Genomic DNA, 18,951 nt, shown 5'->3' on the forward strand with positions numbered 1-18,951 from the left:
ATGTGTGCATAACACACGCTCTCGTCGGATAAATGAGACGTCGGATGAGAATCGGCAGACCGTGTAAATATAACATATTATATATTATATTGTTATTTATTATATTATTATATCGTTATGGGTGTACGTGGAAAATAATATTATTATCTTAGCTCGGAGGGTTTACTCAACGCGCCAGAGTGCCGGACTACATATGTGTTATGTATAAAATATTATAATACCTAATATTACAATATGATATGGGCCGATTAGTGCGCGAGAACGCGTCTATATTATATATAATATCGTAAAAACGTTCTAGATCGGATGTTGTTCGCCGGGTCCTGTGTATAATTTATTAACGACCGGTTACGTGCTCGTTCCGATACGTTTTTCACGTCCGCAGGACCCGAGGCGATCGCTTAATTTTACGCCGAGTGGAGAAAAAAAAATAAGTACACAAAAACGGACCGTGTCCTTTCTGTCCTGCCATGTACATACGTGAATATAATATAGGTTATAGGTATAATGACTATTAGGTATGAGCTCTTGTTTCGATGTCGTCGAGAGTATCTCGGAGGTGGCGTTTGTATTGGGTCGTCGCCGATATTGGTTCTAGAGTTGTAATATTATCATACCCCGCTGACCAAATTTTGGCTGCTGAGCCGTACCCATAATACTTAGTTTCTGCTTGAAGTTTTTAAGTTTGTTGTTAAAGTAAACTATTAGTTTGACTTCAAACAATTATTTGAAATATGAAATCCCAATCCGTATAAACAATAATAAATAAATTGTAATATATTCAAAATTTCAAAATGTATATTTTTAAATTAATTATTTGATACAAAACGGATAATTATATTAAAATATTATTTATAAAACAACTATTTTATGCCAAATAAACAATTATTTTTTAACTATTATTGTTTTTAATGAAATCATAATATGAATACAATATTATCTATGGCATACGTGTAGTCCTAAGTCAATACAAGAAAAACAAGTAAAAACGACAGATTACTTTTATATGACGTTGCCTATATTATAATTTATAACCTAAGTACCTACCTAATCATATATTTTATAAAACTGATCGTTTCGATTCAGCACCGTGCAAAGAACGCTAATTTTACGTTGGGCAAACAATTTACATCTAACAACACGGAAGGAATAAAAACATGTTTGTTGTGTGCCTCGCATCTTTGTTAACGATGTTAGTGTTAGGTAGCTTGTTAATTCAAACAATGGTCTTTTTTATTTTACATAGAATATATTATATATGTATAGATAGATAATATACATAATATATTTAACAGTACCTATTAGAGACTATAGTGGTTGTTATTTGATGTGTAAAGTTTTTTTTGTCGCTTTTCAAGTTTTGTCTACGTATTTATTTTTGATTTTTTATTTCAAACCACAAGTAAAAACACACATAACGATACATTATTATTCTTATCTTCAATCTTGATTTGTGGCTATAATAATATTGTACGGTTAAACGATTCAAGACGATAATTAGATGAAGTAATTATAAATATATAATATTATTATCATTATGCCCTACGGGGGAGATTCTGTACCTATATACACGCACTCTAGGTACACACTTGTATACCTACTACCGGTGGCGCCACTCTTTTACTTTTGGCAGACTTATATACATTTTAATATTATATAATGTATATATAGGTATAGTAAACCATTTAATAATTAGACTGCCGTGGCACTGCGGCAGAAAGGACGCTAAAAATAAAAGTGTGATGCTGTAAAAGAGTGTACCTATATTATTATATACTTTGAATCGTTATTAATGTGTTAGATATTTAGATGAATACAATTTATTGGCGGATTATGTAGGGACTTGAGGAACATTAAAATAAAATAATAACATGGTTTGTGTTACACAAATACTAAGCGTTATTATGACGTGAGTATACTATATAAGCTGCAGATCAAATAAGTGATAAATTTTATTTTTATAAAATAACGTTGCGTTACCTCCGCAAAAACTGTGAAAGATCTAGAATGGCAAAAATAGCTCCAGTCGGTAGAATATATATTATATGGTTGCCTAAAAATAAAAATACTTAAACACGCATTTACATTTAAATTAATCAACATCTCCTGCTGACGATCTCGGGCCTCTGCCACTATTATACAGGGGAATTCACCAAACATGCACATTGCTCATATCTACAATTTTATTCTCTAACTAATGCGCTTATTCAAATTTTTATTTTTTGAAATTTTCAAGCATTCCTAATAACATTTTTTCAAATACATCGATTTTTCATACTATTCGAAGAGTGTTCTGCCTATTTTTTTTACACTAAATTGTTAAACAAATGATATTTTTGAAAATGTTGATGGTATTTAAATTTTAAAAAAATGCAAACGAATATTTTTTGAATTCATTATCTTATGTCCGTATGCATATTCCATAATAAATTTATGTGTCACATAAAACATGTCTTGTGTGACACACAAATAGACTACCTACGCATACGTACATTTGTGTACATTGGATAATAGGCTTATGGTATGTAAGTTCAAACTTTCAACTTTAAATATATATGTGAGCTATGATGATTTTAATATCATAATTATTAATATTCATATTTTATTTAAATATTTAAAAATGTATGTGTAGGTATGATAAGTCCTAAACAAAATACCTATAGATGTATTTAATATTTGTGTAAAACCATTATTAATAAGGATTAAGGACTATTATTCGTTTTATATTATTAAATACTAGTTTACTCCCCACATTCATTATAATATCTCAGGAACTACTCGTTCAAATGTCAATAATTTTAAAATCTACTTTACTTATACGAGATTAGTAATTATAGAACGTCAAAAAAAGTCAAAAGTCGGATTTTTACCATTGAACTGTCTTATAAAACCACTGTTTGGATTTAAATCATAGTACCTACATATACATAATTGAATAAAACTATTTATGTTTTCTTTCATGGTTTTCGATTTGTTTTCGTTCACGTTAATAGAGCTGTATAGCCGTAATATAGGTATTCAATAATTAATGTAATGCGAGGTAGACAATCGATGATGATCCACATTGAGGTCACAGAGGTCTATTGTCTTATACTTTAAACGATAACGCGACGCGATTACAATATGTTAGTTATTTAATTGTATTCACTATTTTTTAGCTTAATAAAGTCCAAAATGTTATTTTTTTTTTATCTGAAACCTATAGGTAGGTACTACCTATAAATTGTTATATGATATTATGTAAGCGATTTTCATTTTAACACTACTCCGATGAAATAATATTTGAAATATTGTAAAAGTTGTAAAAGTAGTAAAAGTAAATAGTGTGGGGAACTATGTCAAAAAGGGGTTGATTAAAGATTAGTTTAAACTACTGCGGTAGGTTATCCAAAATCAGCGATCAGAACTTGAGTAAGCTACAGTGAAAGGTGGGCGTGTAAAAAATATTTTTTTGATTTTATAATTACATAGGATGAGTGGTGGTGGAGCCCTTGTAAAAGGCTACGGTTTTGTTTGTATGTTTCTACACAGGACTAAAATGGTACCACGGTACTATACTATAATAATAATATATACGATGCGTAGATAGACTCGTTTTTTATCTCTCATTTTTAAATGGATATATTTCCGTTTTCATGTAGTATAACTTCGGAAAAGTAAAAAACGATTTAAAATCACGGAACGACGAAAAGCAATTAAAAAAACGTGCGAGTAATGGACGTCGTCGCGATGTCGGGTCATCTCCATGCTAACGTGCCATCGCAGTATTTGTTATAGGTATATCGTATAATATAGTGTATATTATAGTATAAAATAATATGTTTTTAATGTCGCAATAAACGCGTATACAATTATAATAATATATTATACACACCTGATATATATATATATATATATAAATATAACACCGCGAGTCCAGATTCAATATAACGATAATTCCATCGGCGTTCGTGATTTCAGACCACTCCTTCTGAAGTCGCGTTTGCGGCGTTTTCGTCTCTACGCCCAAGTCCACACTTGCACGGGAGGCATAAGAAAATCATAATAATAATTTATAGTACTTACGTGATATATAATGCACGCGTGTGTAAATATTGTAATGTAATAGGTATATAATATGTGTATAACCGCCGTTCTATTATATATCAAGAACTCTGTCTCAGCGGCGGGGCGGGGGTGTGCGACGATTATGTTGATGCGTTTTGTGGTCCGTCTAAATTTTGAAACACGAAAAAAAACCAGTCGTAATAAAAACAAATATATTATATGAGCAGTCTCCGTATAATAATATAGGTATGTGTATTATAGTACCTACGTGTTTCGTATATTATTCTGTGTGCCCGCGAAAACATGGTACACTGTATATAATTAATTAATTACCCATATTACTCAGTACCCAGTTATACGTGTCTTTGAATATTCTGTTTGAGGGACGTGAAACTAGACTATTGGATCATCAATCTCCCGCAGACAGAATTCTAAAATATGTATAGGTAACTGAGTAATGCAGGTAACCTAGACCCGAGTTATAGAGTGTACCTATCCAGTTTTTCAGACCGTTTTAATTCTGAAACTCTTTGGGTTCCGGCCTCATGTTGAGATCGTTCGGCTATATAATATAGGTATCTAATAATATGTTGTGTCCTAACCGTCTGTCGATAAATCTTTTTCGATACTGATTTTTGAAACAAAAATATTGACTAAAGATTAAAAGTAAAAATATTTTTCAAATCGAACTAGTCGCTATAAATATTTTTAAAACTGAATTATCGATTTCCATCGAGTATAATAATATATAGGTACCTATCATATATTTGAGCGAATTTAAATTATTCGGTAAGGGACGTGAAAAATGCAATGATACAATGGTTTAACCAGGATTAATAATCGAAGGAAAAAGAGAAGAAATTTATTTTCGGATAAAAAGATTGAAAATGTAATACAAGGTTATCCTTATATAAATTGTTCAAATATCATTTCAAAATTAATTAATACTCAAAGGAGCAATTTTTTCGTAGGAATTTTAAGTTAATATATTTCGACAAAACTGAATATTTAAACGAAATACGTATACAATTTTTTAATTATTTTCTTGTAATTAAAAACATATTAATCGTAGAGAATTGAAACTTCCTACATTAGTCCATTAGGTACCTTTACAATATAGTATACAGTATAGGTACTGTATTATATTATTGTTTTCTATTTGCATACCTACTAAAGTTTTCATTATATTTAAACTATTTTTTATAAATGTATACCCCTATACATTTATATAATGTTACGTCGATATTTACTTATAATCATAGACTTGGACAGATTTTAATAGCAGGTGTACCTATCATACTGTTACTGAAGTTTAAAATAGGTACTCTAAAAAACCATTCAAAATAATTATTACATAGTACTGAACAGTGTTAAGCTTAGGAACAACATTAGGCTCGCAGAGCACATGCATTCATGTAGACCTAAATAGTGATACTTTATTAGGCTATAATGTATAATACTTCCTCTACGATAAAATATAATTTAATGACAGTATCAATCGTACTTAAACTTTTTATGGAAAAACATGTTCAATGATATTTTAAGTTAATCTTTAAGGATTTAAACCATTATCCGCTGCTTTGGTCATTGTAGTAATAAAAAAGAATATTTAGGGGCCAGCTAGGTGGTGTTTCTATATAGAATACCCTGCAGCAAGACCCATAAACAAGGGTATGCTTATATAATTTACACTTTACAGCTTATAAGTTAACAATAATATTAAATGATTTAATATCATACATATTTATTATTAGTACGTCATATTAGTTAGCCTACATGTACCTATTTATTGTATTTCTATTATACTTTTTGCTATTTTTTCTTTCTTCTTTGTTTAAATATTCAATATTTAGTTCCACAATCCACAATGGATAATCTCTATTGTATAATATCTATAATAAGTATAAATGTAATCTTTACCCTTTGTGGTGTTTAAACTTTAAATAAATAAATAATGTATGCGATTTAATTTTATTAAAAAATAGTTCAAGTTCAACTAACCGTATTGCTAATAGAAATTTAATTAATTTAACATACATAATTTGTTCGAATTATAGTTCATCCGTCATTCGTAGGTTGAAGGTATACCAAAATACAAATATATAACTGATGATTTTATGGAAATACATATCGTCATATTTTCGATGTTATATGAATAACAAAATACACATCATACGAACACTACAATTTTATGTTCAAATGTTCGATTAAAAATAGCGATTAATGAAATATCATTAGGTATAGTAAACAAACAAAAAAAAATTAATAACCAGACAAAAAAAAAAAAATGAAGATTAGGTATATTTACCGAGATTGAAATTATGCGAAATTTTGTTTTTTGAAAACACCCAAGTAGGCATGGGTATAGTACCCCAAAGCCCTCTGCAGGTTAGGTGAAGGTCAGCGTATATTTAAAAACACTCAAATTATATACAAAACGATGAGTGGTATCCGATACTACCCAGCCCAAACGCTCACCTATATTATTATATAAGCGTATAGATGCAGTTGAAAAAGAGTAGAAAAGAAGATTCGGCCGGTCGGTGGCATATTATTATAATAATAATATTATGTATTTACAAGACCACCAAGCACACTGAGCATATGCGTATAAAGATCATGACATGCCTGACGTATATGTATATCATATGTATAATAATTAATAATAATATTACGTAGGTATATAATATTATATCGTATTTCCGTGCGCGCGCACAACGCGTTATTAATTACCGTGTACGAACCCGGGCTCACGTTGCTGACATGCGGTGCACATAATATTATCATTAAGATGGCTCTACATAATAATAACCGTAATAAAAATATATGATAATATTATTTACGGGTCGGCGTGTAATAATTATTAGTAAAATATAACGTCGTGACAGGAGAGGAGCACCGCCGCTTCGGAAGACCGTCCGTCGTCGCGGACGACTGTCGTGACTACAACTCCGACGACGATATTAATATTAAGTATCATTCTAAAGCGTACCGCCGAATAATATTGTATGATAATAGTACATAATATTATAATTCATATTATTACTATAATATTATGTATATCGCACACTGCTGGCCGCGGTCCAACGTCTGCGGGTCCACCGCGGGCTACTGCAGGTCCTGTGCTCATCCGCCGAAAAGATACGAATCAAACAATTAAAGACAAACGAATTTCATCCATACGAGCACACGCGATCGTACACAATAATAATAATATAACAATATTATGGCCGACGCGTATTATACATATACCTATGATGATTGATGATATATGCATATCGGCGGACTCCGATCGTCGTCAAACGCGACGACGAACATTATTGTGCATTATGCAAGTTTAATATACCTCGTTTATTATACCCCGGCCCGGGGACCATGTGCACGCCACATGTGTGTGTATGCGTTTCGCTCGTACAGCGATAAACACCGGGGTAACCACAATGGACCGCGAGTGAGAACGAGATCCGTATACACGTGTAGTACACCTCCGACTTAATCGATTTTCTCCTCCCAACGCGGTGAACGAATCATACGCGTCTCGTACTTTCGTCTTAATAATATAATGGACGTAGGTAGGTAATATTATTATAAGCGTTTGTAATATTGTACAGGTAGTTTTTTTTCTCAATCGGCTATATTCGCGACGACGCGCGACGGACGCGAGTAGCTTTTCGCCACTTTTAGTAGTATAAACCCGACTAAAATTAGTATTAAATTACTTTATATGTACCAATTCAAGCGCATAGACGATATTCTGTATATACCAGCAAGATTAGATAAAAATTATACACATTATACTAACATCAATAATCAATATACATATTAGAGAATCCAAAAAAAAAAATAAGTATACCAAAAACTGTTAATTCATATTTTAAAAACATTTGTAATCTTAATTTCAAAATTTGTACACCTCCCCAAACGTCCCAAAATAAATTTCCCCACATTCCATAGCACCCTCATATTATGTTGTTTCCGTCTTACAAACTCATAGGTACCTACAACATATAGGTAGCAGTTGCATATTTGTTTTTAGCAGGTCCAATAATGTTCGAATTTTGTTTTCATATGGGTTTTTTACAATATTTTAATTTTCAAGCAATTTATTATTAGTACTTATGTAAAATATAATATAATTATTTAAAAAATGTCCTAATAAGTTTAAACATTAAAATACACATCGTAAATCCACCCTCCCGTTCGTTGAGTAGCCGCCGGATTTAACTATATCGTAGTGGTAACAGTTAATGCGTAGCGGACCATGTCTACGGTACCAGTTAATGGTTAATGCCTTAATGGTTATTTAGTTCCCTGACAGGTAGGAACACTATTTGTCGGACACGCTGCCGATAGTTCTTTCGAATCTGAAACTGTGTAATAATCACTGCAGTACGCGCTGCAATCAAAGGCTATATAGCCTTATATAGCCAGTGTGCCGCCACTTATAATAACTATTGATAATTTTCTACGATGGAAAAAAAGTTTGGTGCCATCGTACACGCGTGATCTGAACATTGTAGAAGAACAAATCCAAACCGACACGCACCGCAAGATGTATACGGATAAGTATGCAACGTAACCTAACTTATATATTATATTCGCTGCACGTGCCACACAAAATAGATCTAGGTATATAAGTTTGTGTTCGATCGTAACAGTCGAGGGAAACTCGTAACGAGTTTCTAAACTTTTCAACTAGCTGTTATAGATGTTATTAACTAATAAGTCAATAACATTGTAGGTACCATAGAATTTTGTAAATAAGTAATAAACTTAAAAAGAATTAAGATAAAAAATATAGTTTTTTATTTCAAAAATGTTTGTGATGAATTCATATTGTGGGAAAAAATATATTTCATTAATATTTTTAGAAATAGCTACTAGCTATAAACTGACTACTGAGACGTTGAGAGTTGAGATATAACTTCACGTTTATGTTTACTTATAAAAAAATTACCATTTGGCATTTACCATGTCACCCTATAGGTAAACTATAACACTATAAGAGGTATGAAAACATTAAACAAGTATTTATTTAGTAATAATATTTTCTTTATTTCCATCACCATAGTTTTGTAAGTTTTTGATAATTTGATCAAACTACTGAAATTTAGTAGGTACTCGAAACTATAATGATTAATGCATACATTTTTCATTGCTTCAGCCGTTCTGCCAATTCTATCACTGCAGCGAGTAGGACTTTTTTTCATAAAGTCCGATAATGACAACAATCGTATACGCGTAGTACCAAAAAACAAAAAAAAAATAAAACAAAGATTTACTGGTATGTAAATTGAAACATCGGAGTGATTAAATCATTTACCGGAAGCCCGAAGGACTTCCAACACTCTGTGCGTCCGGCAACAAGATCTGCTAGACGGGCTAACGCTCCGGACCTCCACTGAAATTGATTGAAATAAAATTTTAAAAAAAATTAAAAAATATAAGGAAAATGTGTAACACATTGTCGTTCACAAATGTTATACCGGAAGTAATTCGGGCTTCCGTTTTCCATGCATAAATTTGTACATACTACTCATTCGACTGCAGGACCGAGTGCATATATAGTTATAGTGTGTCAGTTACATTTAGAACCACGAGTATATGTCAGACCTACTAAAAATATGCGCAGGGCGTCCAGTAAAGGGCAAACATTAACCAAATATTTAAAAATTGAAAATTTGAAAGTAAAATATAAACGAAAGTTATATATTTGTTTAAACTTTGGTAATCTCTTTATTGGGCGTCCTGTACATACACACACACACACACACACATATATATAGATATATACATATATATAAATGTGAGTCCTAGAAAAACAACACTCAGGACCTAGTAGGTACTGAATAAACTATACGACCTGACAAACAGTATGTGTTGACTTGAAGAACCGCGTCCCATATAGTTGAACCTACAAAAAAATATATGCGCAGGGCATCCAGTAAAGAGCAAACATTAACCAAATATTTGAAATTGAAAATTTTAAGTCGTTATTTTTAAGTTAAATAATATTATCTATATATTTGTTTAACGTTTGATAGTTTCTTTATTGGATGTCCTGCACATATAAATATTATACAATATACATAACAGTTGGGTGTCCTAAGCGGACTCCTAGCAAAATTATGCTCAGGACCAGGTACTGAATAAACTATACGACCTGATAAATAGTCCATATTATAATACGCGTATAGTAGGTTGACGACTTGAAAAACTGTATACAACGCAGTTGAACCTACGGAAAATATGTGCAGGGCATCTAATAAAGAGCAAACATTAACCAAATATTTGAAATTGAAAACTTTAAGACGTTAAAATATGATAGTTATATATTTGTTTAAAGTTTGGTGATCTCTTTATTGGGTGTCCTGTACATATTAAGTAAAAAGTGGGAATCCCGGAAAAACTTCGATCGGGCACTGCAGCTGAAGGGAGTGTCTCACTATAAGATTCCATATCATCTCCATGACTTAGTGCATTATGTCTCGCCCTTTCATCAATTTTGAAAATATCTATTTGACGATCTGTGAAATACTAAAAAAAATTCTATTCCAAATGCATACTGTTTATAATTATTATGTTATGAAATGTTTATCGTTGCGTTGCTACGTGATGCCAAATTTTGTTATTGGGATCGAAAATCGTATGCTTAATATTATTATGTGCACGAATAATCTAGTATTATATTACATTATATTGTATATTTTTTTCGTTGTTTCGTAGCTAAATGATGGGTGGCGTATAAGGTAAAATGTATAGAAAGGTTTGATTATAGATGAGGTTAGGTACTTGAATAAATTAATTGTTTTCAAAAGTTGCTCAGCACCTCTCGTGGTTGTCCACATTTGTTTAGTTAGATATTAAATATTTTGTAGCTAACACAAGTACTTAAAATAGATATATTTTTTAAAAAGGTGGGCAAGTGGTTACAACTGTGCTTACATTGGGTATTTTGTGGAACACTGTGCCACTGTGGTTATGTGTTAAATTTGATTATAAAATTGATATAAAATCATTGTATACGAAAAATGATTCTGAGCGAAGATTGTCTGTCTGCAGCCCATATTACTAAGTATATATTATGATATTATTGCTATTAAAGTGATTTATTTTACTACTCGTCATTAGTAATACGTACAGTATAGGTAATACCCTCAGTCCACCAATGATCCAAACCGTTTTTATTGGCTATTATAATATTATTATAGTTTACAATCATACACTCAAAACATAAGTTGGAAAAAATCTTTGAAATACTGTATTATAAATTATATATTATTAATTAGGTACTTTTATGTAAGTACTGATGATATTATTGCTATTAATATTTCTGAGTGCATAAGCACCGATACGAAAAATATAAACCCGTTTGTTAAGGCAGCTTTAATGATATAGTATAGAAAGTGTTTAAAACAAGAATAATTATAATAATAATTAGTATAATTATGTTTACCACACGCGTCCTCTTATGCATTACATTCAAAGCAATATTTCTAAAGATTTTTCAATGTAGGATGTCTATGTCAGATGTATATATGTACTGCCTTATTAGTAATATAGAGGTGATTTTTAAGATTGAGTAGGTATTGACAATTACTTATTGTATTGAAATACTGTGGTATAATATATCTGATGGAATTACGAGAACGTTGGAATTATAACACATATTGTGATATTGTTATTATTTATAATTAAAATCTGTAGGAACAGATTGGGTGGGTACAGGTCCTCATTGGGAAAACTCATGTGAAGGTCCAGGATTACCTACAACTTATAATTTAATGTAATAAGTATCTTAAAACGATTTAGAATACCTAATAATAATAGTAAAAAAAAATTAGGTAAGTGGATGTCGGTCTGCTGTTCAGTAGGTTACAAGTGGATCAATGTATAGAGGATTGTATTAAACTTGAATTCAATGATATAATATCATAGTATAAGAAAAACAATTCTGAGCAGAGACGGTTTGTCAGTCTGGATATTGTTATTATTTATTATATCCTGTAAGTTGAATTTATAAAAGGTATAATTTTTTATTCGTTTCTAAGAGAAACAAGTAGATAAACAAAGCGTTAGAAATTAAAATCCCATTTTTACCGGTTTTTTGTAATTTGTAGATGGTATTTATTGCTATTATTAAATAACTAATGAGAAAATCGAAAAATGACCTTTCTATAAATTACCATCTTGATCCAATTTCCTAAAAGATAAGGTACTAAATGTTGAAATCGAAGCACTCCTTCTGGTGGATATTTTGTATAGGTACAGGATATATATAAAAAAAAATAAACACCATTGTAAAACCACTAGCTTCCTCGCTCCGCTCAGAATCTAAAATAAAAGTATAAAAAAAATATTTGACATTAGTATTTAATAGTAATAATTCAATTTGATAAATATTTGCATTTTAAAACATGTATGTATAAACACATTTTAATTGTATTCCAACGGCTAGTATCCAACGCATTCAACTGGACTTTTTGGTATTATTAATTCTAATGTCAATTTTACTGAGGCGTAACTTTTACTCAGCTCAGGCCTCACGCGTGATTCAGACGTTGACGGTTTATAGTCAAAATTAAACGTGTGTTTATAAAACATCAAATGATATTTCAATATCGATAATAATATTAAATTGTAATTACGTTGTTAAGTCAGTAGTCTGCTTAATGTTAATTACCGACGAAATTCGTTTTGACAATCCGTGTAATCACACTACCTACATGGCTATAAATACACAGAATTCTGCGTACATTTTAACTTTTTAAGTCCCAAAATCAACAACATATTATGTTTGAGGACAAAAAAAAAAAATTATTATAACTACAGCCATAATGCGTGCAAGCTTTGAAATTAATGAAACCAATAATTATATCGGTATTGCACATGATTGGTCTCTGGAGATATATACGTTACAATTTAAAAAAAAAAGTAAAATAATTTACATAACAAGAGGGCCAATAATATTACGAAATAATCGTATATTTTATATGATAACTAGCTGATCCCGTGCACTTCGTTACCCGTTAAATGTATAAACTGTATATGATTCAAACTTTGTTCAATGCGTTATTTAATATTCGGTGTGTGATGTTCTAGATTTATCTTAACTTTTCTGTTGCCCAGGATAAAAATTCTGATGCACAGCAGTACATTATCAGGTAGGCAATCTACCCGCAGTAGATTGCGGACCCCGTGCTGTTTGTACGTAAGTGTATGATTTAACTCTAAAATATCAAAGTTATACCAAGTTTGTCGTTTTTACTTAATTCCACCTACGATGGATTAATATAATCAATTAATACAAGAACCTAACCTAACCGTACTAAAATCCGATGAGTAAAAAAAACCAAATTTAACCCTTTTTAAATTAGCCATAGACGCGCGTGCCACGGAAACAAATAATAAAAAATAACCACATAGAGTGTATGATGCTACGTGTCGACGATACACTACTGTGTGATTAATATTGTGCACTTAAGAGGCCATAACTCCGGAGTTACTTATAGCACAGCATACAAACTTAGATAATATCCGATTCTCAGACATATATATTGATAAAAATAATAATACTAATCAACAAACATGCCCGATTAACCAATAGAAACCAATATATTAACGTAAGACACATTATCCTTTAACCATTTACTTTCGTATAATAATTGTCTTACGTTTAATGGATAACCCTGTGTAATACACTATTATTTTTTTAATAATAAAATTATTAGTTTTTATATATATAACCAATAGCAACCATTTATAAACAAATATTTCTATCGTAAATAATAATATTTTTTTTTTTCTGGACAACCCTTATCACTTAAGGCCTAAGGGTATGAAAAATAGATGTTGGCCGATTCTCATACCTACTGAATGTGCATAAAAAATTTCATAAAATCGGTCAAGCCGTTTCGGAGGAGTATCGAGACTAACATTGTGACACGAGAATTTTATATATTAGATAATATTTAATCAAATTGTATTGTGTTCTAGGGACTTGAGATTTAATAAAATCAAGGACATCGAACCCAAATCATTAGCTCACCTGACAGAGTTAAACACCTTGTGAGTTTTAATATAATGTCAACACTCTTAAATGTATGAATAAACATTATTCATTAATTACAATCCAAAATTTAAACATATTTTCAGATTGTTGAACAACAATAATATAAATGATCTGAAAAATGGTGCATTTGCAAACCTTTCAAAGCTCCGATTATTGTAAGAATAAAAATTAACAAATTGTGATTATATTTATTTATATACCTAATATATTAATAATATGAAGTCAGACGAGTGTATCATCGTGTACTTATATAATAAATTATTTATTTACTAGATACTTGTATAAAAACAAAATCGAAAACATCGAGACTAGGGTTTTTAATAACTTAACGAGCTTGGAACAATTATACTTGCATTTCAACAAAATTTATAAGCTCGATTTGGAAATGTTTAAGGGACTTACAAAACTGGACAGACTGTAAGTATTACATACATTTTTCATGTGATCGTATCGTGTATAGCCAAGTGAAATAATGACATATTATATTTTATAAATAGATTTTTACACAACAATAAGATAAGAAAAATTCCACCTGGAACATTCGATCCATTAACGTCGTTGGGTCGTTTGTAAGTCGGCATGAACTACGTACAATATAATGCATTATTAGTATTATAATAATAAATTTTTATACTTTCATTGTTTGAACTATATTATGTGTCTAATGCTTTATATTATAGACGGCTAGACAGCAACCTGTTGACGTGCGATTGCGATATTCTGTGGTTGGTAAACGTGCTGAAGAAAAGTCACACCTCGGGAGAAGAATTCGGGGAGTTCACGGCGACGTGTCATTTTCCCGTAGAAATGAGCGGAAAATCGTTGATGGAAATGACCGAAAACGATTTTCATTGCAGTGAGTAATCGGTCTAATTAATTATAAAGTCATGAAGTACCTACATAACATAATATCATATTAATATTTAATATATTATACGCTATAATCTACCTATATTCCCGGCAACAGCCAATGCTACCTATTTATTGTTGTTTTTTTTTTTTTTTTATCTATTTGGGATTTCAGACGAGTTGCGGTTTAAAGAAGAACCCAACGACGTGACCGTGTCATTCGGGGGCTCGGCGTTTTTCACGTGCAAGGTGGAAGGCAACCAGAACGTAAAAACGATTTGGACCCGCGACAAGTAAGACTTAAACGATCGGAATAATGAATATTAATAACAAAAACTTAATACACCAAATCGTATTCATATATACTATTAACCATTGTACGTTCCTATAATATATTGTATATTATATTATATGTTGTACACGCGAGCAGCAACGAGATTGATATGACCGATTCGAGGTATTCGATGACCAACGACGGGCTCATGATCAAATCTGCGTCGTTGAAGGACGTCGGCACGTACGAATGCATGGTGAAAAAAGAAAACGTCGAGTTGAAGTCACGACCGGCCAAAATCATATTAGAGTCCAGCGCGACAGCCGACTGTAAGTGCATTTCACCGTAATGGATAATAATTATTGTTTGACTGATGTAGTTGTCCGGAACGAGTTGTTATATTATAATGTGGTGGTTTTGACGTATTGTTTTACATACAGCGCCTCCGGAAATCATCATGGAACCGGGCCACAAGACGGTGTCAGTCGGCGAACAGTTGCAACTAGCGTGCGAAGCCGTAGGAGTGCCCGAACCGTCTATAACGTGGGCCAAAGACGACATCAATCTAGAACTTGGCCAAAGAGTTCAGGTACGATAATTATAAGATATTATTCGTTCTTCGATCGTTTGATCAAATCAGCTATACCTATGTAATATTAGTATCGTATACTGTTGTTAAAAAATTAGCTATTCATTATTTATTCTCCATTGCTTAAAAGTCACCCCCCCCCCTATCCTCTACCCATACAATTGCACTGACTATACGTCCTCTTAAATTTTACTGACGGAAACGAATTTATTTAAATTCTATATTCAGCATTGAAATACTTATATTAATAAGTGAGTATCATTGTCCATTAGCGACCCAATGATAAAACGCTAGAACAATTTCTACAGTTGACATTTTATGAAAACGTTTTTAAATTCTAAGCCTAGCATATTTTTGGCTAAAAAGATCACCTGATATGCTGACACTAAATCTGGTAAAAAATTGTAGAGAGTCATTTTTTATTATCTCACGTTTTCTTATGAAATTGGAGCGTTTTCGTTTATATGGAAAGGGACCACCACATTTCCTAAAAAATTACATTAGTTAAAACATACCTAGTTAAAAATGTATAAACTTATTAAACATACAATGATTTAACATTGAATTTGAATTTTACATATGCATATTATCCATTATCCATATTACAATAAAATATAATAAACTACGAATAACACTCGTTACCTATTAACAATATACCTACAGCAGAGATACTTTCCCGGTTCTTTTTTTATGACGTACTTACCTATTGTCAGTACCTTGTTGACTTATCATTTATTTTACTTTATAATACCTAGTGTAATACATTTCAAATTACCGTAATGTCGATTAAAATATTAATCCATATACTACTTACTGCAGGTATTTCAAAACAATACATTGACTATATCGAAAGTGGAAAGAACGGACGTCGGTCATTATAAATGCGTGGCTTCCAATTATCTGGGACGAGTATCTTCCGAGGCGATGGTTAACGTAAACGGTAATATCCTGTATATAGTCGTACATCATTATCATAATATATGAGTTTTAAGACTCGTATGATTTTTAATTTGGCCATCTTTTAGTAGTAATGCGGTCTCCCGAAACAGTTTTTAGAAGTACAGATCTAAGTATAAGATATTCTATTTTAGTTCTGAAATTTAAGTATAATGAATTATAAAAAATACTCAGATTACTACACATTATTGTGTATTAACAATATTACAATAATAATTGTTTTCACAATAATATAACAAATCATCAAATATTATGTAATTAGGTAATCAGGTAATTATGTAGGTATTGTGTTAGGTATGTTATGTTATGTTATGCTGTATATTTACTATTTACCTTCTTCTTAACTTTTATGGTTTATAATGTTATTATATAATATATATATATATATATATCTAAGATTCTAAGCTCCGTATACCAACTCCATGACATGTGATTTTTATAAATTATTTCTTCTAAAATGTTGACAAAATATTGTTATTTAATTATAAGCAACTTTGGTTTTCTTCAATTGAAATTGGATAGTCTATTAGTGTGAGAGTAACTACAACAGTAGTTAAGAACGACATTTCTGTAGACCTCAATAATTTTAGACGAATAGGAAATAGAATAATAAAAAAATTAAAAATGTAATAAAACAATCAGACTTTATATAATCTTTATTCACAAACCTATGTTTGTCGCACACAGCTCCTCCGGTCATCGTTAGCGCTTCTCGCGACATAACCGTGAAGACTGGTTCCACTGTTGAACTCCAATGTCTGGTCGAGGGCTATCCTAAACCCGTTGTCACCTGGTTCAAAGACGGCCGTTCGATCACACCGGGTCCGAGAACATCGTTCCACAACGAAAGTAATTGATATAAAGATTGATTATCTCTCTGTATAATATATATTATTATAATAATGTAGCCTAAGCCTTATATTATATTGTTATTGACACCTATTATCATCCTGTGCGTTTTCAAATCTTAAGGAACGACGTTGCGCGTGGAACACGCAAAAGAAGGCGACAGGGGTATGTTCACGTGTTTGGCTCAAAATTTGGTTGGGTCGGCCGAGAGCAACATCGAAATAAAGGTCAGAGGATACGGTCCCAGACGCCCAAAGCTTCTGATAAAGCCGTTCGACATGGAAGCACCGCAGAGGACGAGCATCGAAGTTCCTTGTAAAGCTGACGGAGATCAACACACCAAACGTTACGTGGACCAAAGACGGCGTTGATCTTGTCCAAGACCAAAACCATAAGTCAGTGCGAGTTGCACATTGCTTATTTTATTTTCTATAACACAATTAAAATAGTTTCGCTATCCACGTATTGTAAATTCTAAAAGCTGGCCGAATAATAATTCATGACATCATTCGTAGGTGTGTATATAGTAAACAACAGTCGTCGGAAGTTAAGTAAGGTTAGCTATGGTTAAGCATATAGGTTGTACCTACCTATGCTTTTTTTCCGATCTAATTTATTTTATCTGTATAACCATAAAAAAGCGCCATCGATGAACAACAATAGTACCTAGGTACCTATCTTAAATAATTTTATTTCGAGAATACATTTAAAGTAATTAATAAAATAAATTCTCGCTAAACAAAAAAAAATGTATACATTATTAAGATAGGTAGTAATAATATGCTAAATGCTAAATACAGTTTTGCATAATAATTGTAGGTACTTACGACTTATGAGTAATAATATTTAAAACAAATTTTTATTCCTCCTACAACATATCAAAAATAATTCAAAAACACGTGAATGATTTAGATTTGCTATACTATAGTGATAAGTAAATATAATAATAATCAACGATTTAATGGATTTTTCAGAATCAACAGCATTGGAAGCTTACGTTTGTTCAACATATCTTTCGCCAATTCTGGCGTGTATGAGTGCACAGCCAAGAATATACATGGACAAGAGTCGGCTAGAGGCACAATTGCGGTTCTAGGTAATTACATATTATAATTAGGGTTTTAAAATGTCATGAAATTTATTTTCTTGAAATATTTCATTTCTATGAAAACTAAAAATAAAATGTTTATTATATCTAAAAGTTTATTGTCGTCAACTTCCAAATGAAAATTTTTAAAAAGTTGGTTTATTGTATGCAAACAAAGAAAATATGTAACTTTTTTTACATATAATTTATAAATTGTTTAACATAAC

At 31.4% G+C, this 18,951-nt stretch overlaps 1 protein-coding gene across 1 annotated transcript in view; it reads left to right on the forward strand.

Moving 5' to 3' along the window:
- Nucleotides 1–18,951, forward strand: part of LOC100168755 (peroxidasin) — a 37,528-nt gene that overhangs the window by 12,605 nt on the left and 5,972 nt on the right. Inside the window, 13 exon segments of the mRNA XM_008186849.3 lie at nucleotides 14,044–14,115; nucleotides 14,203–14,274; nucleotides 14,393–14,536; nucleotides 14,617–14,688; nucleotides 14,800–14,975; nucleotides 15,144–15,261; nucleotides 15,399–15,571; nucleotides 15,683–15,831; nucleotides 16,651–16,771; nucleotides 17,476–17,637; nucleotides 17,761–17,972; nucleotides 17,974–18,032; nucleotides 18,612–18,733. Of these exon segments, the coding sequence (XP_008185071.1) occupies nucleotides 14,044–14,115; nucleotides 14,203–14,274; nucleotides 14,393–14,536; nucleotides 14,617–14,688; nucleotides 14,800–14,975; nucleotides 15,144–15,261; nucleotides 15,399–15,571; nucleotides 15,683–15,831; nucleotides 16,651–16,771; nucleotides 17,476–17,637; nucleotides 17,761–17,972; nucleotides 17,974–18,032; nucleotides 18,612–18,733 (1,652 nt within the window).

This window comes from Acyrthosiphon pisum, chromosome A1 (assembly GCF_005508785.2).
Source record: "Acyrthosiphon pisum isolate AL4f chromosome A1, pea_aphid_22Mar2018_4r6ur, whole genome shotgun sequence".
Classification (NCBI taxonomy): domain Eukaryota; kingdom Metazoa; phylum Arthropoda; class Insecta; order Hemiptera; family Aphididae; genus Acyrthosiphon; species Acyrthosiphon pisum.